This window comes from Gopherus evgoodei, chromosome 2 (genome assembly GCF_007399415.2).
Source record: "Gopherus evgoodei ecotype Sinaloan lineage chromosome 2, rGopEvg1_v1.p, whole genome shotgun sequence".
NCBI classification, from domain to species: Eukaryota; Metazoa; Chordata; order Testudines; family Testudinidae; genus Gopherus; species Gopherus evgoodei.
Window position 1 is genome coordinate 149943743 of NC_044323.1, and position 25386 is coordinate 149969128.

General features: G+C 48.7%; 1 protein-coding gene across 7 annotated transcripts; it reads left to right on the forward strand.

The window, feature by feature from the left end:
- Positions 1–161: 161 nt before the first annotated feature.
- Positions 162–25386, forward strand: STAMBP (STAM binding protein). 7 transcript variants are annotated; one of them, XM_030551906.1, is made up of 11 exons: positions 163–561; positions 1887–1954; positions 2912–3127; positions 13395–13470; positions 14853–14948; positions 15741–16116; positions 16911–17035; positions 18603–18740; positions 20771–20883; positions 22122–22221; positions 23145–25386. In XM_030551906.1, the coding sequence occupies exons 3-11, from the start codon at positions 2925–2927 to the stop codon at positions 23199–23201; spliced, it is 1284 nt and encodes a 427-aa protein (XP_030407766.1). In that variant the 5' UTR covers positions 163–561; positions 1887–1954; positions 2912–2924; the 3' UTR covers positions 23202–25386. The 7 variants fall into 7 exon arrangements, 5 of the variants coding, with proteins under 5 accessions (XP_030407770.1, XP_030407766.1, XP_030407764.1 ...); XM_030551904.1 differs by having other exon boundaries at positions 163–530; XM_030551907.1 differs by having other exon boundaries at positions 163–524.

Sequence of the window (25386 nt, forward strand, 5' to 3'; positions counted from 1 at the left end):
GCAACAACGAGGGCAGCCCCTGTCTAGGCAGGGCTAAGCCCCTACTACACCCCTGCCTTATTCCTCTGACAGACCGCGGCCCTTTAAGAGGCTACTCCCTTTTCTTCTCTTCCCCCCTCCGCTCTCATAACAGACATGATTTCACTTCCTGTCCCAATGCCTATACCAAGATGGCCGCCTCCCAGGACTTCCGGCCGCCGCCCTGCCCTTTCCTTTCCCTCCCACTTGTCCCTGGACCGGCCAGTAAAGTTTGGCGAGAGGCAAGAGACGCCGGACCGGATATCGGCGGTTCCCTGAGAAGACCCGAATGCGGAGGAGCCGTCTGGTTGGCTGTTGAGAGCGAGGCGGCCGGGCCGGCCTGCCCGCCCTAGGCCAGAATAGAGCTCATTCAGAGGGGGCGTGGCCCGTAGCCCAGACCGAGGCTGAGGGAAGCCCAGCCACCCGGAAGTGGAGCTGGCTCTGGGCTGCTGGCGCCGCGCCGCACCCCCCCCCCCTTGGGCTGAGGGGACCCGCGGCGCATCGAGGTGCAGGTCAGGCCCTGCTCGCGGCGGGGAGCTCCGGGTCAGGCCTCGGGGCGCCCGGGGAGGGTCGCTGAGCAGACCCTGGCCCCGCCCATCTCTGGGCTGTGGGAGGTGTGAGACCCCCTCGCCCTGTCCCCACTGCCCAGGAGATGGGACCGGCCACCTTGCGACGGGCGGGGCCTTTGCTGAACCTCAGAGCCCCTGCCCCCCGAATCGTGCTGACAGCTGACTTGCAGGGGAGGGGGGCGTGGCCGCCACCGCAGGGCAAGGGTATGGGCGAGCCTGAGAGCGGCTGGGCCCCCAAACAGGGCTGCCACCAAAAGACAACACGGGAGTAGCCTGGATGAGCCATAGTCGCCCACACTGGCCGGCAGGCGGTGTGCTGAGCACCCTTTCAGGTTTCCCAGGGCGGCTGCCTCAAAAAAGGGGTGATCCTGGGACAACCAGGACAGATAGCTACTCTGCCCCCAAAACCTGGGTGCTTGTCCTGAAGGCTGTCCCTGTCCTGCGTCTTATGCCTGTGGTGAGCAAGCTATGTCTTATTGGGCTACCTTAACACCACGCTCTGTGTTAGTGGTGGCTTGCTGAATGGCTCCAGAGTTGTAGTTAGGTGGAGGGGAAGGTAGTATGTTATGTACTGGCAAGTATACAGGTGCTTGCTGCTGTAAAGGCGTATTTGTCTATACAAGGGATTGGGCTTCTAGTGAACTGAAACTCCCTTTATAGCAAAGTTGGATGAAAGCCCTGAACGATCAGAGAGTTGCAAAGTGCAGATTGGAATTTGACCGCCAGGGCAGATATGTGGGAGAAATGATTTCACTATAAACCTGGTTCTGCAGGCGCTGAGCAGGGGCGGGAGTCCAACTCTGCTTCTGAACAGTGGTTTCCCTTGTTCTTGTGTGATGGAGCTCAGTTTTCTGCAGCCTTAGGTCATGAAAGTGGATTCCACTGTCTTATGTTTATAAGATGAATAGAGTATAAGATGTTTATTAAAGGTCAAATCCTACAGCCCTTGTTTAGGAAAAATTCCTGTTGAGTTCATCAGGCGTAATGGCAGAGTGAGGATGAAGAACTGCAGGATCTGAGGCCTTCAAAAGGGGCTCTTGCATGAAAGTAAACCTGGAAATGATACTACTTTTGCCTGTAGCCATTCACATCACCAGGTCCCTGTTGTCTCTGATCAAGACCTTTCCCCTTGTTTAGTGGGAGGATGCAAGAAATCATAATGCTATGATGGTTGGTAGCAGTCATGTGGCTGAGGGATTTACAGGATGTTACAGTTCCAGCACTGTGATTTCACCGAAGACTTAACCCATAAACTGTCTAGTTCCCAGTAGGTGATTCTTGGAAACTCTCTGCTTTTAGGAGTTCAGGTGGCTAGCACCCGTCGGGTAGCAGAGAGGGCAGTCTCCATCAACAGGACGGTGACACAGGTAAGGATTCTTGTGTGAAAGCGTTCCATTCTGTGGTGCTTCCTGAACCCTTTGCAGTGCTTTCTGCCTGCAGCCTGCCTCAGGCTCCTGAAATTATTGTTGAGAACCAGAAAGGAGGTGGATGGTCACTCAGGAACGTGTTTGAAGGGGCCCTGAAGGGAGGAGAGGGTGGAATCTGGCATTGCCAGGGTGAAGAGGGTGTTTGCAGGAGTCACGTGGGATCAGGAGCAGGGCGGGTTGGATGGGGTACTGTGTTTTCTGGTTATTAGAAGGAGATTCTGCGGATTCTTGCTGTTATTTAGGTGTCCTATATTCTGTGGCAGCGATTGCCATGGAATCAGAACACTCTATGAGAATGTATCACTTACCCATAGTTAAGGTGACCAGACAGCAAATGTGAAAAATGAGGACGAGGGTAAGGGGTAATAGGAGCCTATATAAGAAAAAGACCCAAATATCAGGACTGTCCCTATAAAATCTGGACATCTGGTCACCCTACCTGTAGCAGACACGCCATAATCTAGTTTCTTACAGCGAGTGGGGGTAGGTGACTAATTCTTCCTCAGTTGTCATGAGACACGATTGTTTACAGGGAAATGCTAGTTTAATGAGGTGTCTTGCAAAACACCCAGTGGTGGACACTGGTGAGAGTCAGGCTCAGTCTGATCTCCCCTGAAAACTTGAATCTAGGCAATTGGGGCTCAGGTAATCCCGAATGAATTTCTGCCCCCAAATAAAAAATGCATATATCTGAAAAGCCAAGCGCTGAAGAGAGCTTGGCTGCTCCTAGTGTTCCTCCCGTAGGATTGCTCATCCCACACACTATATCCCCTTTCCTAGGAAAGCTGCTCCCACCTCCGTTGTGTCCCAGTGAGGATATGCCCCTGATAAATTTGGATATAGAGAATATGCTGGGATAATGTCTATTTCCATACATTATGTTCATTCTCTCTCTAGCCTGTTGGCCCTCATGCCAGACCACACGGATGTCAGCCTCCTTCCAGAGGAGCGAGTCAGGAGGCTGATCCAGATGGGGAGCTCCGTGGAGGTGAATGAGGATGTTCCGCCACGGCGGTATTACCGCTCTGGGCTCGAAATCATCCGTATGGCAACGATTTATTCTGAGGAAGGCAACATTGAGCGCGCCTTCATACTGTACAACAAGTATATCACGTAAGGGCTCTTTTGCCTTTCATGGGGATAACTTGGGGCTGTTGTCTTGTCTTGGATGTCATGCACCATACGTGACAAGCCAGGAGAGACTGGGAGTCAGGAGAGTTGGGGTCTGTTCCAGGCTCTGCTGCTTGCTCCCTGTGTGACCTTGGGCAAGTCACGTCCCTGCTCTGTGCCTCAGTTTCCCTGTCTGTAAAATGGAGATGATGACTCTTATACGCCTCTTCACAACGAATGAAAAGCACTACATAGATGTCAAGTATTGCTACCATTGAATGGCTAGACTAAGGGGTCAGCTTTAAAGTCCAACATCCCCCAAACCATCCAGGCCAGAAAAATTCGCTCTACCATGGGGAAGCTTAAGTTAACCCTTAAAGAACTGAGCAAGTATATGGTCGCTTTCTCTCTCATCCTCTTTGCCACTCCCAGCTGCTTCCTCCTCTTCACGCAATGCCAGGCCCCTATCTCTGACAAGACCCCCTTACCCTAGAGCAGTTCTCTCCTGCAGCCATACCCTGCTTAATGCTCTTCTCATCCTCCTTGGGTGTGCGTTCTCATCTGACCTGGCATTTACTGGCCAATGAGTAGAAACCAGCAACAGATCTTGTGGTCTGGGTTTTGGGACAGGGTTGGATGTTGGGGCTTCCTTTGTTGGACTGCAGGGTGAATAGCACTCAGGATCTTAACTTGCCTCTTCTCTCTGACTGCTGGCATAGCTCTCCCTGGTGCACCGGCACAACCTTAGCTGTGATGGGAGCCAAGATGTATTGCTGTCCCAGGCAAACTGGGAAATTCCCTCCTCATCACTCAATCACTAAATGTTCTGCTGCTGAGGCCCCTGCCCAGCTGGTACTGTCAGCCTTTGCTCTTCCTGCTGCCAGGTGACTGCAGCATTTTGTAAAGGTCTGGGAGCAGGGGTCTTTCCCAGTCTGTTCGGAAACAGTCCACTCATGGCGAACAGTCAGTTTACCACTTCCTGGGGTTTGCTTTTGTTGGCAAATAAATTAACAATCAAAGTTTGGCTCAAGCAACTTCTCTGGCTTGCCTGCAGCTCCAGTTCCTCCTTCAGGACTGCTCAGCACGCATGCAAGATCCCTTCTCCCCTATGTTGAGGTGGGGATCGTGAGTCCTCTGCCTCAGTGAACCCATTTCTCCCTTTCAACGCCTGCTAATAAGGCAGAGCATATCTGGCAAAGGCTGTGAGCCTGTTACAAGAGTAATATTAATATTAATGCTCCCTTTAAAGTCACAGGTTAGACTTATTCATAGATTCTAGGACTGGAAGGGACCTCGAGAGGTCATCGAATCCAGTCCCCTGCCCTCATGGCAGGACCAAATACTGTCTAGACCATCCCTGATAGACATTTATCTAACCTAAATAACTCTTAAATATCTCCAGAGATGGAGATTCCACAACCTCCCTAGGCAATTTATTCCAGTGTTTAACTATCCTGATAATTAAGAACTTTTTCCTAATGTCCAGCCTAAACCTCCCTTGCTGCAGTTTAAGCCCATTGCTTCTTGTTCTATCCTTAGAGGCTAAAGTGAACAAGTTTTCTTCCTCCTCCTTTTGACACCCTTTTAGATACCTGAAAACTGTTATCATGTCCCCTCTCAGTCTTCTCTTTTCCAAACTAAATAAACCCAATTCCTTCAGCCTTCCTTCATAGGTCATGTTCTCTGGACCTTTAATCATTCTTGTTGCTCTTCTCTGGATCCTCTCCAATTTCTCCACATCTTTCTTGAAATGCGGTGCCCAGAACTGGACACAATACTCCAGCTGAGGCCTGGCCAGCGCAGAGTAGAGCGGAAGAATGACTTCTCGTGTCTTGCTCACAACACACCTGTTAATGCATCCCAGAATCATGTTTGCTTTTTTTGCAACAGCATCACACTGTTGACTCCTGTTTAGCGTGTGGTCCACTATAACCTCTAGATTTCGTTCTGCCGTACTCCTTCCTAGACAGTCTTTCCATTTTGTATGTGTGAAACTGATTGTTCCTTCCTAAGTGGAGCACTTTGTATTTGTCTGTGCTAATCTGTTTACCTCAGACCATTTCTCCAATTGGTCCAGATCATTTTGAATTATGACCCTGTCCTCCAAAGCAGTTGCAATCCCTCCCAGTTTGGTATCATCTGCAAACTTAATAAGCGTACTTTCTATGCCAATATCTAAGTTGTTGATAAAGATATTGAACAGAGCTGGTCCCAAAACGGACCCCTGCGGAACTCCACTTGTTATACCTTTCCAGAAGGATTGGGAACCATTAATAACTACTCTCTGAGTACGGTTATCCAGCCAGTTATGCACCCACCTTATAGTAGCCCCATCTAAATTGTATTTGCCTAGTTTATTGATAAGAATATCATGCGAGACCGTATCAAATGCCTTACTAAAGTCTAGGTATATCACATCCACCGCTTCTCCCTTATCCACAAGACTCGTTATCTTGTTAAAGAAAGCTATCAGATTGGTTTGACACGATTTGTTCTTTACAAATCCATGCTGGCTATTCGCTGTCACCTGAGCACCTTCCAAGTGTTTGCAGATGATTTCTTTAATTACTTGCTCCATTATCTTCCCTGGCTCGGAAGTTAAACTAACTGGTCTGTAGTTTCCTGGGTTGTTTTTATTTCCCTTTTTGTAGATGGACATTATATTTGCCCTTTTCCAATCTTCTGGAATCTCTCCAATCTCCCATGATTTTTCAAAGATAATAGCTAGAGTCTCAGATACCTCCTCTATTAACTCCTTGAGTATTCTAGGATGCATTTCATCAGGCCCTGGTGACTTGCAGGCATCTAACTTTTCTAAGTGATTTTTAACTTGTTCTTTTTTTATTTTCTCTTCTAAACCTACCCCCTTCCCATTAGCATTCATTGTGTTAGGCATTCCTACAGACTTCTCGGTGAAGACCGAAACAAAGAAGTCATTAAGCATCTCTGCCATTTCCAAGTTCCCTGTTACTGTTTCTCCCTCCTCACTGAGCAATGGGCCTACCCTGTCCTTGGTCTTCCTCTTGCTTCTAATGTATTGATAAAAAGTCTTGTTTCCCTTTATTCCCATAGCTAGTTTGAGCTCATTTTGTACCTTTGCCTTTCTAATCTTGCCCCTGCATTCCTGTGCTGTTTGCCTATATTCATCCTTTGTAATCTGTCCTAGTTTCCATTTTTTATGAGACTCCTTTTTATTTTTTAGATCATGCAAGATCTCGTGGTTAAGCCAAGGTGGTCTTTTGCCACATTTTCTATCTTTCCTACCCAGTGGAATAGCTTGCCTTTGGGCCCTTAGCAGTGTCCCTTTGAAAAACTGCCAACTCTCCTCAGTTGTTTTTCCCCTCAGTCCTGATTCCCATGGGACCTTGCCTATCAGCTCTCCAAGCTTACCAAAATCCGCCTTCCTGAAATCCATTGTCTCTATTTTGCTTACTCCCTTCTATCCTTCCTTGATTATGCCTTTTGACCTATAAAGACTGTCCTCTGCACCGCAGCTGTATGGTGTGAAGCCCAACAGTGTCTCCTCAGGGTGGTCTTTGCAACCCTGTTTTGAATCTGATGCATTGTGATCCTTATTCTCTGCTCTGAATTGGCAGAGACTCTTCCTTGTCACCAGCTCCTCTCTTGCTGCCCGGCTGTACATAGGGGCAATGGTCATATCTCTATAGTGTCATGCCATGGAAGTTTCCAAATGTAACTATGTTGGGTGATTGCTTTGCCCAGCACTGAAATGCACGCACCCCTGGGGTGAAACCTGACAGCTGCTTAGCCCCAGGCTGTGAATAATACCTTCTGGGAGTGCCTGGGATTTTTACTAAGGATCAGAGGCTCATTTGAAAGGCTGCTCTGAGGACACTGGTTCAGTATGGGAGTGTGTTAAGTGCTTGATCCTGAGAGGCCATTATTGATGCCCACCCATCTTCGTGGGTGCTCAGCACTGTCTGGAACCTAGCTGTGAATTGCCCTCACCTACTCCCGCAGATCTGTGGCTTTGTCTTCGAGATCTCCCATCTAATTGCTAACCTAGCCAGGCCCTGCTTAGCTTTTGCGTTCTGTCAGGCTGGGATCTCAAGCTGTAAAAGGTTGAACTGCGTAGGCTGCTCTCTCTTTTATGCAGTAATGTTGGGATTCTCACAGATGCCTGAGTCCCAATGACCATCACACTCCCTTAGGCTCATTTGCAAACTCCAGCTTCAATTTATTTTATGCACTTTCCCTGAATCTAATCAGAAACTTAAAAATAGAGGGCCCGCTCCCTAAAGTATGATGGTTACCCACAATGCCATTCAGTGTCCTGCTGGCACTTGCTTTTCCAGGGCGTCTGTACAGTTTTCCTCACCCGACCTTGTTAAATTCAATACATTTTTCTCTGATTAGCTTGGACTCCAGCCTCTCTTCCCCCCTGCCACTTCCTGGGCTTTTATGGACATTGCTCTGGCTCTGTGGGAGGCTGGTAAGTGTAAAACCAAGTGGAATCTTTCCAGCTCCTTTCCTAGCACGCTGCTGCGTAAACCTCCTTTAGCTAAACAAATGTTCTAATCGCTTCTCCATGATAGTGGTAACAGATGGTGGTGAGTTCCCTCTCCAGGAGCCGTGGCATGTACGTTTCCCTGGAACCTATGTGGTCTGGGCGGGGAGACCTGCGTCCCGGCACTTTGCTGGTAAATTGAAATTAGCCTTTCTTTCTACCTAGATTTGATTTACTCGGCAGGATACTTTATTTAGTTCCCCTGGTCCAGAATTGGTGTTACCTACTTCGGCGCTAATCTGAAATGGCTCCATTGACTTCAGTGGAGTTACTCTGGACTTGTGTCACTGTAAAGGAGGCCCAAATCTAGCCCTCTGCATTTGCTCCTCTGTCATCTAATCCAGCAGACAAAGGCAGAACGAGTGGAGGCTGAAGCTAGACACATTCAAACTAACAATAAGGTGCACGTTTGTAATGGTCAGAGTAATTAGCCACTGGAACAATGTACCTAATTGTGGTGGATTTGCCATCGCTCAGAGGTTTAGGACAAGACTGTGAAAAGATCTGTTCTAGCCGAAGCAGGCATTGTGGGCTTGATGGAACAGTCACAAGGTGACGTTCTCTGGCCTGTGTAATGCACAGAGTAAAGGATTATAATGGTCCCTTCTGGCCTTGTACCCTATGAATCTTCCCTGCTCGCCCCTTTCCAGCTGTAGGGCCAGACTCCCCTATTCCATCAGTGTAATGCCAAAGGCATGTCAGTTGTCGTTACCCTGAATTGGCGTGGTTGAGCGATCAAGAGTTTGTCCTGTAACAAACGGGGTGCGAGTGGGTGTGGCTACGTGATGTAGCCAGGTACCACACAGCAGTGTGTTATGCATCAGCTGGACTTGATTTCTCTAATTACACAAGTACATCTCTGGCCCCAAAGTGCCCTCAGCCCTTCTTAGGCAGCTGGACGAAGCTTGCTTCAGCGTATGTGATGCCTCCGGTGGGGCACACAGCCGTGACGCTCCCTGCAGCTGGGGATGTGTTTGTGGGAAAGCAGCATGGGCTGACATCCTGGGTCCCCGCAAGTCCCTGGCTGCCTTTGGCAAAAGCAGAGTTTTTCTACCTTGTTAGGGGACTGCCCCAGCACAGAGCAGTCTCAAGATCAGGCACTTCAAGCCACTTCCCCTCTCCACAGCCAGGGATCAGGGCTGTAAACAGCCTGACCATGAAATATCCAATATTTTCAGGGCTACTTTGTTCCCTTAGCGGCCATGGCACACTGCCTTGGGGGTGGGGTGCGCAGACTTGCTGTCTTGCATGCTTTCCCCAAGCATTGGGCTGTAACGAGATCTCCTGCAGCATTGAGTCTGTTACTTCCTCCAACAGATCTGCAGCGTCCAGCCTTCTCCCAGGTCTGGTTTTGCATGGTGGGGAGGAATCCCTCATCCCACTGAGCTTAAATAGAATTGAGGGGGAGGGGCTTGTGATTGGCTCTGCACAGAAGTGGGTTTCAGCTGTAGGAGCTTTAACTTTTGATTGTCCTAACTTTGATTTTTAATTGTGTGCAACTCGTGCTAACACAGTGGGGCTATTTATCTGCCCCCAGTGGCTGGATAACAGGCTGCTGCTGCTGTGGCTATGCTAATAGTCCGGGTTTGGTAGCTCAGGCAGTGGTGGTTCATACTTTTATTTCCAGAGTTCATCTAGCCCCTAGAGGGAGACAGCCAATGCTAACAGGTGCAGCTCTGTGTTCGTGTCTGATACAGAGTCTTGCAGTTAGAATCCACAAGTTCTGTGGAGCATTAAGGCCCTGATCCTACATTGGGATCCATGCATTAGCTTCAGAGGAGCTTTGCCTGGCATAGATCTGCTCTGTTGGATCCAGATAAGGGCGTGCTCCCACCTTGTCACTGCATCTGGTGCACCCAGCCCAGCTAGCTGGAGGGGCATGGGGCTGACTGGGCCCCCTGATCTCAAGCAGAGTTGTCTCTTCCTTGGAACATTCAGTTCTTGGCCTCTCTGCTGAGACTGCCAATGCAAGAAGCCAATTGGGGAGTGACTTATGTTCTAGGGGCACCTGCCGGCTGGCTGATGGACTGAGGTTACCAGTTCGACACAAGCCAGTGAAAAGCCATAAGATGATCGGGAATTTTGAGTCCCGGTTGGCCTGACTTGGATTCTCGCTGGCGAGTGGGAGGGAGAGAAAACCTTCTGTGTCCCATTGCAATGCCTCTGGACCTATTGCTCCAGATTTGTGCATCTGCAAAGGTCACCCAGGAGCCAAGTGATGGTGTCACCCTTTTGAGGCAAAGTGGTTGTTGAAAGCTGATCCCGCAGCACTCGCCCACCCATGCCTGTAGCCCCATCGAGTACGCCTCCGCAGCAAAAAGCACCCCCCCTGCAGTAGTGAGTCTCAGAGCCCATCTCTCCAGACTCAGGCTTATGCTGCAGCACTGAAAGTAGCTGTGTAGATGTTCCTGGGTGGCTGGACCTTGGGGTCTGGGTTTCAGAGCCCGCGCTGGAACCTCTACATGGCTAGTTTTAGCACTGAAGCGCAAGCCTCTGCAGACCAACGCTGTGAGACTCGCTGGCCACAGATATTTCTGCGAGGCAGAGGTGCCCTTTACCCCCACAAGTAAGGAGTTACTTCTGTGTGTAAGGGGTACGTAAACAGAGACTTGTAACACACGGGTGAGTTTATTTCATGTCTCTGTTCTCCGACCTGATTGATTTCATGGTACCTGGGTTTTCTCTCTTTCCTTAATGATCATGTCGGTTCTGCCACGTGGCTTTTCCTTATCTGCGGAATCCCCCTTTGGAGCATGTGCTGAAACCCAGCCTTCTCCCCACACCCCAGATGTGCAGCTCCTGTTCCTTCCTCATCTGAATGACTCTCCTTCCTCTCCAGCTTCGAAAGTGGTTTGCAATGATTCAAGGGTCGCGTTGCCTGCTTCGCAGCTGTGTGCAGGGAGCAGCAGGCCAGCCAGGAACACCAATGGGTGTGAGGAATGTTTTTCATGCTATTTAATAGGCTCCTGGCCGATTGAGCCATTCTCGCTCCGGTCTTTGGGGACTGGTGTATGCACTCACCATAGAGGTAAGGAGCAGTCTAGGCTCCGGAAAGCCTGGGCCGTTCTCAAGGGACTGCAGCTCTAATTCAGCTTAGGTTTAGCACACACATATGCTCTCCAATGTAAACTCCATTGGTCATAGACTCTGAGGATTAAAAGGAACTGTAAGGGTCAGGTAGTTTAACCTCCTGCCAAGATGCAGGATTTGTTGTCTAAACCATTCAGCCTCCTTTGGAATACTCCAGTGAAGAAGTTACCGCAACCTCCCTAGGCAGTCTGTTCCATTGTCTTCCTGTTCTTAGTTAGGAAGTTTTTTTCCTGAGGTTTAATCTAAATCTGCTGTGCTATAGTTTGAACCTGTCGCCTCTTGTCCTGCTTTGTGTGGCAAGAGAACAACTTTTCTCCATCTTTTCTACGGCAGCCTTTCAAGTGTCTGACGACCTCTCTCTCATCCCCCCTTAATCTCCTCCTTTCCAAACTAAACATTGTTCCCTCGGCCTTTGCTTGCACTCCATCCCTTTGCTCATCCTTGTGATCACCGTGCCAGCTCTAACTCTTACTGGGTCAGGTATGGTCTGACTGTTTCCTTGTACCACTCTTCCTTGGGCTACTGCTTAGTCCTTTCTGTCCCTCTTCCCTCCACTGGGTATCTGCCAGTCACTATTGCTGCTCCTAGCTGGTTAGCTGGGAGCGTGGCTGAAAGTCCAGTTCAGACACTGGAGCAGATGCCACGCCGTGAGATGGTGATACAACCAAAAGTGCCTTGTAGCAGATACATCATAGTTGGCATTTATAGCTGCTTAGCCTGAAGTCTAGACATGTGAGTAAGTACCTTGCTGGAGCAGGACTGTCATGAATAGTCCTCTGGATCCTTTGACTATTTTTGGCTCCAGTTTTAACTTCCATATAGCGCTTCTCCTCTATGTGCCGTGTAAGCATTAATATGCCCTGTGAGTAGATGCTCTTCTCCCCCTGGGATAAGAGAGAAGGTCCTCTCATGAGCCAGTAACTAGTTAAAAGATAGGCAACAAAGAGTAGGAATAAATGGTCAGGTTCCACAATGGAGAGAGGTAAATAGCAGGGTCCCTCTAGGCATTAGGGGACTGGGACCAGTGCTGTTCAACATATTCATAAATGATCTGGAAAGGAGGTGAGGTGGCAAAGTTTGCAAATGATACAAAATTACTCAGGATAGTTTCAGACCAAATCTGACTGCAAGGAGCTACAAAGGGATTGAACAAAACTGGGTGACTGGGTAACAAAATGGCAGATGAAATTCAGTATTGATAAATGCAAAGTAATGTGCATTGGAAAACATAATCCCAACTACGCATACTCAGCGATGGGGTCTAAATTGACTGTTACGACTCAAGAAAGAGATCTTGGAGAACTATCCATGATGACTCTGAAAACATCTGCTGCGTGTGCAGTGCTAGTCAAAAATGCTAACAGTGTTAGGAAGCATTAGGAAAAGGATCAATAATAAGACACAAAATATTTAATGCTGATATATAAATCCATGGTACGCCCACCTCTGCATCCAGTTCTGGTTACCCCATCTCCAAAAATGGGAAAGGTACAGAAAAGAGCAACAGAAATCATTAGCGGGATGGAAAAGCTTCCATATGAGGAGAAATTAAAAAGACGGAGATTGTTCAGCTTGAAAAAGAGATGACAAGAGAAGGGTGGGGGAAAATATGATTGAGGTCTATAAAATCATGACTAGTGTGGAGAAAGTAAATGGGGGGGTGTTATTTACTCCTCCACATAACACAAGAACCAGGTGTCACTGAATGAAATCAATAGGCAGCAGGTTTAAAACTAGTACTTCACACAACACACAGTCAACCTGTGGGACTCCTTGCCAGGGGATGTCATGAAGGCCAAAAGTATAACTGGGTTCAAAAAAGAATAAGAGAGGTTCATCCGTGGCTATTAGCCAAGATGGTCAGGGATACAATCCCTTGCTATGGGTGTCCTAAGCCTCTGACTGCTAGAAGCTTGGACTGGACAGCAGGGGATGGATCAGTCAATAATTATCCTGTTCTGTTCATTCCCTCTGTCTCTTCCTGGTTCTCAACTCACTTTTATTTAAGTCATGTGAACGAGAGAAATTAGCTGATTCCCCAGCTGCTACGTAAATGGTTTCATTTCCCTTCTGCAGGCCCTGCGTTAGCGAGATTCTGAGGTATGTGAGTAACCTTGCTGACTTTAATGGAACAACTGTCATGCTTCAACTGTTGTGCTTAGGTATCGCACTGAATTGGGGCCATCATGAATAGTCTGCCATATTCTGGGTCTATTCAATTTTACTCCAGTGTGAATTTGTTTTAATGGCACTTGTTGTTGTTATCCATTATCATAATTTAATGGAAATTGTTACTGTGGAATGACTAGGAGTGTTTGTACATCATCAGGAACAGTGGGGTCCTGGTCCGTGACTGGAACTCCTGGACACTTCGGTATTACACATAATTAAGTGTTCCAGGTGCTGTACAAAGACCGTCTCCATCCCGAAGAGCCTGGGAGGAAATTAATCTTTGGAAGTTGCTATTGATGAGGAACGCACAAGCACAGCATAGTAGTGGACATAAGCATTGGGCACTGCAAGTGAGAATGCAGAGCACATCAGTGCTGGGGTGCAAGCAACCCAGCTTTTAGAACGACTGTTGTCTTCCATCTCTTCTTGCGTCTTGCAGCCGCCGTTTGGAAATGCAATCTTTCTGCTCTGCGTTTGCAGGCTGTTTCTAGAGAAGCTGCCAAAGCATCGCGATTACAAAACTGCCGTCCTCCCTGAGAAGAAAGACACGGTGAAGGTAAGTTGTTGCAGCTCGCAATGGTGTTACCAAGAGTCTCTTTCTCGCTCAATAATTTCTATTACACAACATTCAAATAATAGATGTTGGTGCTAGAAAAGGACCTGGTGTGTCGCGTGGTCTGTCATCCTACCATTGTTGGGTTGTTCTCTATTGGAGCTGGTCAGGAAAATGGGGAGGGGGTTCCTGTGGAAAATTATTGTTCTTTTGGTCAAAAACTTGAATATAGAAAAGCCAAAAACTGAAATTTCAATTTGGAAATGCTGCCGCGGTGCCTCATGGTGGTTCATGTTCCTCTTCCTCCTGTTCTCTATCGGCCAGGCTTCCAGTCCTGTTCCTATTGCTAAACTGTCTGTGGGTTGTCCTATCTACTACTCGCTCTCTGAAGTAATGGGGCTTCCACCCTGTCCCATGGGAGATCATTCCCAGTTGGGCTGGTCTTGTTAGAAAGTATCTTTCCCTAATATTCAGCCTAGGTCTTCCAGTGTTTTGGTCCTTGGATTGCTATCGTCTCCTCTCTTGGGTATTCATTGGCCCAAACTCTCACGTCAGTACGTGAAATGCACCGTTCGCACAGGCATGTCAGGCCAACCTACATGTTCACCTCCCTATCTTGCATGGGGGCATTGGGGGTGTTGTGGACACAGGCTTCAGAACAGCCAAGCTTGGCTCGCTGAGTCTTGAGCACGGATGCTCCAAAGGTTTGGCTCTGGGGTGGAGGGGAAGGGGTGGCTGAGTTGGTTGTCATTGCCTGCTGCCCCTGTTGAATTCAGAGCACTTAGCACCTCTCAAAATAGCGCCCCAAGTGATAAGTCTCCGTGATGGCCAGGGATTAGGACACGGGACTTTCTGAGTGCCAGTCTTGTGCTCAGGTTGTGGCGCATCTGGGTAGAGCCCCTCTAATTGTGAGCCTGTTTCCCCCCCCCCCCCGTGGAGCTCTTCAGGGCTGCAGATGTGCACATCTGGGTAGATGCATGAGCACATCGCTGCTCTTGCAGTGCCCATTGGTGCCAGGCAACATAGAACACTATCTCCCTGCCAGCAGCCAGGAAGGAGGTGGGAAATGAGGACCTTACGCCCTTGATACGTCAGTATGTGATCAGTGTGTCCCACTGGTGCCGCATGCGGATGCACCAGCAGGATGCTGCAGTACCATTTGTTTCTCTCTGAGTTGAGTGCTCCTTTCTCTGACTCCTGCTTCTCTGCTGTAGCAGTCTGTATCCTAGCCCCCTGCCGGTTTGTGGCTTAACCTCTCCTAATACCTCTAACTGCAGTAAGTATGGAAGCTGAGTTTACTTTGTCTCAGTGCTGTGGCCTTGATGACCCTAGATTCCCATCTGGTCTTGCTGTCCTGACATCGTACTTATTCCCTCTCCCTCCAGAAACTCAAAGAAGTTGCATTTCCCAGAGCTGAGGAGTTGAAGAAGGAGCTGCTAAAGCGATACACCAAAGAGTATGTGGAATACAGTGAGCGAAAGGTGAGTAATGGTGTGAGGTGAAACATCAGCGTCACAAATAAAACCTGCAGCTGCAAAGGAAACTGATATCCAGGGTCTTTGAATCTGCAAACTGGGTAGCTGGATTCTGCAATGTAGCATTGCAGCCTCGTATTGCACAGTGCTGGGAGCAACTTCCTGAGCGTGTCGCTGCTGCCTTGTCCCACACGGGTCTCCTGCTTCTTCCCAAATCACCTTTGTGCTTTCCTCCCTGCGTAAGGGCCAGGCAGGGATGAAAGACTCCCAGTGTGAGTCCATAAAGCCAGTCACCTTCTCGTCCTGCAGGTCGTTCCTCAAACCTCCCCTCTGCTGTGATGCAGACAGAAAACTGCCAGCTGAGGACAGGTGGCACGACATGACAGCTATTAAGAATTGCACGCATCCTATTTTTTTACCCTGTCTGTTCCACCCTGGCCTCCTTGTTAGTCTGATCCGCAGACTCAGACCTAAACCACTCAGTTAAGACATGCTCCAGACAATGGGGGTCCGAACAAGCTTGGAGCTGTATGTGGGAGCCCGTTGGGGTTCATGGGCCAAAGCTGCAGTGGTCTTCCACTTGTTTAACATGTGAGCTGGTTGGTTGCCCCTTCCTGTGTGGGGATATGTTTCGGCAGGTCACGTCAAAGGGAAGCTCATCTGCAGAGGATTCCTGCTGGGGAAGGGATAGTCTAAGGGATTGAGAATGCCTAGGCTTGTTCCCTGCTCAGTTAACCCGTTTGTACCACAAGACCCATTGACATCCTGTCTGTTGTCCCTACACGTTTCCCATTGCAGAAGAAGGAGGAGGAGGAGTTCGCACGTAATCTGGCTCTGCAACAGCAGCTGGAGGAGGAGAGGCAAAGGGTAGCCCAGATGAAGCAGCAACAGGCGGAGCAGGAGCAATTTAATGCCTTCGAGGAGCTGATCCGGCGCAAGGAGCTGGAGAAAGAGCGTCTGAGAATCCTGCAGGAATTTGGGAAGCCAGAGCTAGGTCCTGAGTCTCAGGGGGGACCCCTGATACCAGGCGTGGAAAAGCCCCCAACTGACTTAAGCCCAAAGCTTTCTGCATCTCCTGTACCACCTGCAAGCCCAGTGGTAGGAACAGTGCTGCCAAAACTGCCTGTCGTGGACAGATCTCTGAAACCTGGAGCTTTGGGGAGTCCGGAAAACAGTTAGTACCTTTTGGCATTAACCCCTGTTAGTGACACTGGTTCCTGAACCCAGGCTGGACACTAATAGAGATGCCACGGATAGTGTCAGTTTCAAGTGTCCTGTGCGAAAACGCACACACATAACATATATTAGAAACCCTTCAGCTTTACTTCTAGTCCTCCTCATCCCTGCAGGGAGAGAGGCTTCCACCCTAACTGTGTGGGTGATGAGTGCTTGCGCTGATCGAGAGTGTGTCGCTGGAGTATCCGGAAATAGCTCCTTCCCCTTTAAGAGGAGTAGGCATTTGAACTTGAAGGTTGCTGAGCATTCTGGTCCTGATCTAACCCAGTTCTTCAATAGGACTGTTCTCCTGCTTAAAGCTAAGCACATGCTTACATGCCTTGCAGGATGGGGATCAGTTTTCAGCTTCTTGCAGGCTTCAGTCCCTAGTCAGATTCAGATCCAGGGTTGGATTCTCCTCTTACATACGTACCAGAGTGACTAATCAGAGATCAAAATTTGGAGCTAAGTCAGTGCTGATTTGCCGTTTGATTGTCTCCCTCTGGCCTTTCCCTCCACCTGTGCCCTAAAAATCTCAATACCCATCTGAAAGCATTTCTGGTTTCTAAAGGGATGCTGTCAAGATTGGGGAGAGGGGGAATATTAACGAGCCTGTTTTTGACCACTTACAAGAGAGCAAACTGGGAGGAACTTCATTGATTTCAGTGGAGTCCCGCTTGTGTGAGACCTCTCCTGATGCACATTGCAGCAAATCTTGCCTTGTATTCACATCTTCCCTTCCTGTCTTCACAGACGTAATGACAGAGGGCCTTCGCCATGTCATCATCCCCAAGGGGCTCTGCCATAAGTTCCTCCAAGTAGCGGATGCTAACACTGCCCGGGGCGTGGAGACATGTGGAATCCTCTGTGGGAAACTGGTAAGGTGACATTCTTGATAAAGCCAGTCAATATCTTTGCCTTCGGTTACCCTTTGGCCTCTTTATCTCCTAAAAAAAACCTTTGTTGCGATGTCCTGCATTGACTCTGACTCTGTGGGATCCTACATTGCCTTTAAATTGTCATTGCATGTGACCTTAAGTTGGCCCTGTTGACTATTCAAAGACCCGAACAGTGCAGGCCGTGGCTTTATGTTCATTCCACCTTCACGAGCCTTGTCTTGATGGGTATTTGTGCTCCGCTGCTCGCCTTCCGCAGTTGCATCGTGGGCCCCGATCCTGCGATCAGATCCACGCAGAATGGGACTGCATGCTGACAGGTGTACCTGAAATCGACAGGGGGTCCATCTGCTGGGCTCTGATTGCAGGATTGGGCACCTTGTTTGGTTGTCGACTGGGTCCCTCCTTTGAAGCTCTGTTGGATGTTTAAACCCTGTCCACCTTGATAGCCATCCTTCCCTACGGCTAAACATCTACCAGCTTCTTTCCCCTAAAAGGCTTCCTAATTATAGCAGCTTCTCCCCAGTGCTCGCAGTTTCTCCCCCCCCTTCCCCAGTGATAAATTCTTTCTCTCGAAGTGCTGTGTAAGAGTGAAGTATTTAATCATTATTAATCATTGGCAGCTGGGGGTGGTTTGTTTAATTATTTATCATATGAGAGCACCCAGGAGTCCCAGACATGGCCCAGGACCTCATTGTGCTAGGTGCTTTACAAACACTGACCAAAACGATGGTGCCTGGCCCAAGGGGCTTACAGTCAAAGTAGTGAAATGGGCAGTTTTCCACTGGGGACTCGGACACACCCAGTACGTCGCTGAGCTGCTGTCAGAGGGTAGTAACATCCAGTCATGACTCCTGTGGGTTAGAGTCAAATTGCTAACCTCATAATTACAGGATTTCCTGGGGACCTAGTTGTGGCAGGGACTTCTTGGGTCATTGGGTCCAGCCCTTTGTTGAGCCCATTTCAGCATCCGGTTCATGACTTCGGCCAGCTTAATGTAGAAGTGTTCTGTTGGTATATGCTTTTTTTAAAATAATGTTCATCCCAAAGCTTTCTGGTTGTCTAGCATCCTGTGGTAAAAGGACACCTTGGCCTTGTGTAGTCAATGGGGCTCAGGACTGGGGCTCAGGACTGGGGCCTTGTGTAGTCAATGCAGTGTGTATAGCCGCACTAAAACTTGCTAATGCTCTGATGCGTTGCTTTGTCCACCATAGACTGCCTTGTGGGATCAGACGATGTCGGGCTGGAAGGGATCTTGAGAGGCTGTCTAGACCAGCCCCTTGCGCTGAGGCAGGACCAAGTCAACCTAGACCATCCCTGACAGTGATTTGTCCAATCTGTTTTCCAAAAACTCCAATGATGGGGATTCCACAGCCTCCCTTGGAAGCCTGTTCCAAAGCTCTTAGAGTTAGACAGTTTTTCCTGATATCTAACCTAAATCTCTCTTACTGCAGATTAAGCCCATTACTTCTTGTCTTGCCTTCTGTGGACATGGAGAACAATTGATCACTGTCCTCTTTGTAATCACCCTCTCCCTGCTATCTTCCAGCTGAGGAACGAGTTCACGATAACGCATGTCATTGTACCCAAACAACACGGAGGCCCCGATTATTGCAACACGGAGAACGAGGAGGAGCTCTTCCTAATTCAGGATCAGGACAGCCTCATCACTCTGGGCTGGATCCATGTAAGTGCTTCTCTGAGCCTGCAGGCCCGACCTTGAACTCCTAGCAAATACCCTGGAAAGCTGGTTTAAGGGGATAGGTAAAGTGTCCTCCATGCAATTTCTTCTTCTGAAGCAGCTGGTGCTGGCCACTGCTGGAGGTGAGATCCTGGGCTAGGTAGTCTGATCCAGTGTGGCAAAACCTCTTTGTTAGGTCATTATATTGCAATGATCATTGCGTGCAGAGCTTCCCAAACTGGCTGTGCATAGAAACAAAATCTTGGACAAGTTCTTTCCCTTCTCTGCCCTCCCCCGCCCCCCCCCCCCCCAGCAAATGCCAGCGTTGCTCTCTGCTCTGATGGAGGTGGCACTTAAGACCAAATCGAAGTTATAGAGCAGTGTTTCTCAAACTGGGGTCACCGCTTGTTCAGGGAAAGCCCCTGGCGGGCCGGTTTGTTTACCTGCTGCATCCACAGGTCTGGCCAGTGACAGCTCCCACTGGCCGCAGTTTGCCGCTCCAGGCAAATGGGAGCTGCAGGAAGGGCGCCCAGCATGTCCCTTGGCCCACGCCGCTTCCCGCAGCTCCCATTGGCCTGGGGCAGCAAACCGCGGCCAGTGGGAGCTGCGATTGGCTGGACCTGCGGACGCGGGAGGTAAACAAACCGGCCCAGCCTGCCAGGGGCTTTCCCTGAACAAGTGGCGACCCCAGTTGGAGAAACACTGCTCCATAACTTTGGTTTGGTCTTAAGTGCCACCTCTATCAGAGCAGAGAGCAGCGCTGGAGTTTGCTGCAGGGAGTTCCAGTCATCGTCAACCTAGGAAAGCTGGCCTGTTCAATACGGGGGGCTTTGGGAGATGAGGAAGGGTCTTGTGACCCTGTTTTCCCAGCCCCCTGGCCTGGGAGCGCTCAGGAGGAAAAGTGTATCACTTACGCAACTTGAGAGCTACACAGACATCTCTGGTATTTTGCCTCAACGGAGCCATTGTCCCAGATGCTAACTCCCCTTCTGAAGCTCCAGCTCTGAGCCAGATGCCTCTGCTTAACCCTCCAGCAATTCCCTGGGATGGTGCTTTCCTCAGCTTCTCTTCCAGATGCCCCACCACATGGCGAGCCTGCTCCAGATTCCTCTGCTGCCTCCAGAGCTGACCTTGTTCCCAGCCCAGACTCAGCCTTCAGAGTGATGCCAAACGCCAAGCAAAACATTTGGAAACTGCGTTCTGCAGCATGAATGTGGCAGCTGCCTTGCAAACACTGGCAACTGCAAGATACTGGCCAGGTTGTCCCCTTAGGCACTAGCTTCCCCTCTCAAAGAGCCAAGGGACCTGCAGAAAGAGACCTTGCTTTTTCCTGTAGGGGCGGGTGAAGGGTTGTGGGAGATTTGTTCTCATCTGAAGGGATCTAACCCCATTAAATCCATCTGATGCCAATTGATCTGCATTATTTTAGATGTTACAGCTAAGGAGGCCACGATTTGACACAAAACCAAAGGTCCCAACAGACCCCAGGACCATTTTCATAAGAGTTGTGGGGGTTTAAATCCAGGGTTCTGGCCAAATTCTAACTGACCAATTGCTTTGTGCCACCCTAAAATCCCCAGCAGCGTTGACTGGATTCTAGAATCTTCTTACCTCCTGCCCTGTTTGGTGTGGCTGTACCGTGTTAACAGCTAACGCGTTCCACCTCAGAAGGGGGTGAATTTTGTTAGTGTGTGAAGGGACTCTGGTGTAGGGGTGCATATAATGTAGCTTATAACTGTACGTAAGCGTGCTTTGAGATGCAAGATTACATCCTTTTCTGTGTCTTTCTCAGTCTAATTTAAAACAAAGAGGGGAATCTTAGTTTGAAATGGCTGTTTTGGGAGTGAGAGGTGTGTTTGGACTGTCAAATGCAGTAAAGGTTTAGCATGCTACTGCTCTGTTCATCGGTGTCATTGAATAAAAAAAGCGATACTCTTAGTGACCACTTTGTCAGTGGTTGCTGCTGTTTTGGTCGCCTTGATCTCTGAGCCAGGCTTCTTAACTCTTTCCTTTCCTTTGTATGTATCCATGTTTAGACTCACCCTACGCAAACAGCTTTTCTTTCCAGCGTGGATCTGCACACGCACTGCTCTTATCAGATGATGCTGGCTGAGTCCATTGCCATTGTGTGTGCACCCAAATACCAGGAGTAAGTAGGGGAGTGTGTTTGCTTCCCAAGCATGTCATTCCTGGGCAGATGGGATTTTCAAAAGTGGTGTTTATTAGGTGTATTCCGGTAATGCTTCAAAGCCGCAGGCATGGAGCGGGATCCCGGTGCACTAGGGACTGTACAAAGATGGTCGCGCCTTCCAGAGCTGACAGTCTTGTCAGCTTAGGCCTTGTCCATGCACCCAAGCTGTGCTGGCTTAGCTATCCTGGTGTAGTTAAAATAACACAGCCCTCTGTGTGGATGCAGTTATAGGAACATTCATATTAGTCTGTCTACACTAGGTGCTGCTATAACTGTATCAGTCAAATCTCGTGGGGCCCCCAACCCGACAGTTCTACCAGTACAAACCCTGTGTGGCATTTGTACAGCAGGCCTTAGGCGCACGTGTCCCCTGGACTCTTGCTCTAAAGTTGCTTTGACACTTCTGAACGGCTCATCCCAAGCTCTCACTAGAACTAGTTGGAAACTATTGTAGAATCATCGTGTGGACTTGAGTGGTTGGCTTGGGGTTAGGGCGCATTATGAGATTCCAGAGATGTAGGTTCTGTTCCCAGTTCTGCTATGCATGTCCTGTTTGACTTGCCCCACTATGGCACGCCCTTTGTTCTCCATCTGTAAAATGCAGAGAATTCCTCCTTTGTCTGTGTAGACCATAAGCTCTTTGGGGCAGGGATGGTTCTGTCTCCTGGCAGCACCACTGGGCCCTTTAGGGGTAGGTCTGCACTGCATTTGTAAACCTGGGTCTGTGGGACCCAAGCTTGTGGACTCGGTGTTTCCAAGCCTACTGTTCAGCGTCTACACTGCGCTGTAAACCTGGGCATACAGTTGCTGAACCTGTGTTCTGCAGCCATGCTAAATGCGTCCATACTGCACTAGGCCAACCTTCCGACTTGGGTCTGCGGCTTGAGCTGCGTCCAAACTTCAAAAGGAGGGGTTGGACCTGAATCTCAGCAGCACTCAGGCCCGCAGTGCTTGCTGACCAGAATAAGGGAGGTTGGTGTGGGGGTGGGAGGGGAGGTTGAGTTCTGAGCTGAGTCTGGGTTTACAATGCAATGTAGACGTACCCTTGGTGGCTAGGAGGTGGTGTAAGTGAGGGTTGCATTGTTAAGATGACATCAGAAGGAAAATGAGAAACCAAAACAGGTCTGACCTAAAGGGATTTGCTCTGCTGATCTTTTTAAGAGGTCTGGGTTGTTCAAAGCATCTTATCTTTGTAGGACGGGATTCTTCAAGCTGACAGACCATGGCCTGGAGGAGATCTCTTCCTGTAGGCAGAAGGGCTTTCATCCACACAGCAAAGATCCACCTCTCTTCACCGTAAGTACCTGAAGAGAAGGGACACTGAGAACTGCAGCTCATTCAGCTTGTTCAATTAATCACCAAAGTCGTAGCTATACTGCAAGGCTGGGTTGTAATCCAGGGAAGGAAGGGGATGTGTGACCACCCCCATGGAAAATATGAGAGCCTGGTCTGGGGTAATCAGTACAGGGCTGGGGGGCTGGACTCCTGGGTTCTGTTTCTCACACTGACTTGCGCTGTGACCTCTGGCAAGTAGCTTCCTCGCCCTGTGCCTCAGCATCCCCACCTGCAGAATGGGGCTAAATTCCTACTGAGGGCATTGTGAGAGGGGACTTGGAATGTCTTGCTAACGGGGCAGAGTCATCATGTTCATTCATGGAACAAATTTATCTGTAGGACTTGTTCCTGTTTCTAAAATTGTCATGCCCCTCCTCTAATGGAAGTGTCATGATCCAGTGGACAGAGAATAAGACTGGGGGCATCTGGGCTCTACTCTCAGCTCTGCCAACGACTTGCTGTTTGACCTTGGGTGACTCACTTTGTCCTCTCTGTATCTCAGTTCTCCAGCTAGAAAATGAAGGGGCTAATGCTGCCTCAGATTTTATAAATACTTCAGTGTCTACTGATGACTAATGCTTTAAGTGCGAAGTATAACTTATTCCTGGTAGAAGGGATGGTTTAACGGGTAGGACGCTGGATTTGGACTAGAGTGTCCTGGGTTCAGGCCCTGGTTCAGCCACAGACTCCCTGTGGGACCTTGGACAAGTCACTTAACGTACCCTGTGTCTTAATTCCCGATGTGTACAGTGTGGGGGTGTAAGAATAAAATCCACTGACTGAGAGTTGCTCGAGGCCACAGTGAGGGCCATATAAGTAGAGTCAATAGAATATAAGGGAGGAAAATATTTAAATAACCTTCCCATTTCTCCTCTTTCTTTCAGAGCTGCACTCATGTGTCAGTAGCTGAGGGAGACGTGGTGCTGATGGATCTTCGATAAGCCCATTGCCTTAACCTACTTCTTTACCAGAAAAGATCTAACTTGTAGGCCTAGGGAAGCTTTTTCTCCCATAGCAAATGATTCCCACCGTACAGGGTGATTTTCAGTAATGACGGTGAGGTTGGTAATCTCCACTTGGAGCGCACGAGATCTCTGAGGCCTCTATCTGGTCTTGGGAGATGTTGCGATTCCGAGGGGTGAAAGGGAATATTAATGTGGATTTAAAAAAAACAAAAAGCTAACACTATGAGGTTTATTTAACTCCCTAATAATCAGTCACTCCACAATCCTTCCAGAAGGACTCATGGCAATAACAGTGCTCCTAAGGCTTGGAATTTGTATTGGGCTGACTGGAGAGCCTTTGAAAGGAAGCTCTTTCCAAACTCGGATCATCCAAATTTAGCCCATCTTCTTTTTTTGCCCCTCATGTCTGATCCAGAGCCTGTTGAACGGTCATAAGTCTTTCCGTTGACTTCAGTGGGCTGTTGATCGGGACTTTTGTAAAGCTCCAATGGGTCTGAGACCTCACTCATTTCTCCTGTAGAGGGGTCTTCGTGTAAGTGACATCTTCACCCGCATTTGGACCTCCTGTGTGCTGAGAACAATGTGAAATGAGCCATCCTTTCCCCCCTCAAACCAGTGGTTCAGTTACTTTACGTTAGAGTAGTGGGGGGGGGGAGGACTGGTGCCAACAGCTCCGCCACTAACAAGCAGCCCTACAATAAATGAGTAGCATGAGCACAATGGAAGGAATAGATGCTAGACAGGAAACTGGTTTCAGTTGCACAGTTGCCATAAATAGTTGGTTACATTTTTGTCATTTTAAACAGATTTAACGGGGGGGTGGGAGAGAGTGAAATAGAATTCTTTATTTTATTATTGTTCCTAAATGGGAAATAACTTGGGTCTTTGTTCTGCTTCTTTAATAGTGCAATATGGATGGAAGAGGGTCATTTCTTATGGATTACTCTAACAGCGTAGCAGTAGGAAAGTCCATGTGATAGAACATTGAAGGTGTGTTAACAGCTGGCTGGAGAGAGAAGTGAACTAGTGTTGTTGTGGTTCTAACACTGCGTTCCCTTGATAGGGTAATTCCTGCGGGGGAATGGAAAGTGTTATCTGGTCTATCTGAGATAGAGGCACTTCACATGGGGCTTTTTAGCAAGGTCCAGCGGATTGGGCATTGGGCTGTGAGTCAGGAGACCAGGGGTCTGTTCCTGGGTTAGCTGCTTCCCTTTTCTAGGTCTGTTTCCCAGTCTATAGAATGGGGATGAAACTGACCTTTTTTCTGTCATGTGCATTGAGATCTACAGATGAAAAGCATCCTGGAAGAACTATGCTTTAATAGCAGCAGTGCAGTTCTCAGGCATTTGGGGCAGGGTATGCCAGAGACTCTCTGTCCACACTGGTCAGGGAAACTGTTAGAACCGTGCCAGAATTAACTGTATTCAGAGAGTCCTGGATTTGAACTTCTCACCAGGCCCGAGGTCCAGAATGGGTCGGTCCTCATTCTCTGGGTCAGCCATCCCTGATGATTGGCAAAGTTGGGATCTGAATGCCTCCCTGTTAGTATTCAAGTCATGTGGTGAAGAATCCTCTGTTCATCTCAGTAACCCCTTGCTACTGCTTGACTTCTCCCCTAGGAAGCCAAAGTCATAGAAAGCTTCTCTCCTTGCCAAAGTTCACACTCCCATGAAATCCTGAGATGATCTGTTTTCGAGAGCCTGTTGTGTAGAATCACTGAATGTCATAGACAAACATAGTACGTTCACATCAGATGCCAAACACTGACTCTTTCTCCCCCCCCCCCCATTGCATCTGTCTGTCTTAGTGTCTGTTAGTCTCGGGAGAAGAAATGGAGATAACCACGTGTTAGAAACTGTCCCACTTTATAATACTCTTCGTACATTCTAACTCTGTGATTTGTTAAATTGTCAATGAGCATTAAATGTTAATGAGCTGGACTTTTGGCTCAGTGCAGAGTGAAAGATTTTAGGCTTTCATTCTGGAGCAGCTGATGGTAGTATATGAGATCCTACATTTGGAGCCTCTATTTATCAACACATGCACAGTTGGCTTTTTGTCTGGAATATAATATGTGCCCTTACTGACCTGTTTTGTTTATAATATTTGGCAAACAAAATTCTTTGATGTACAGTTTAATACAAATCGATATTATCTTGGA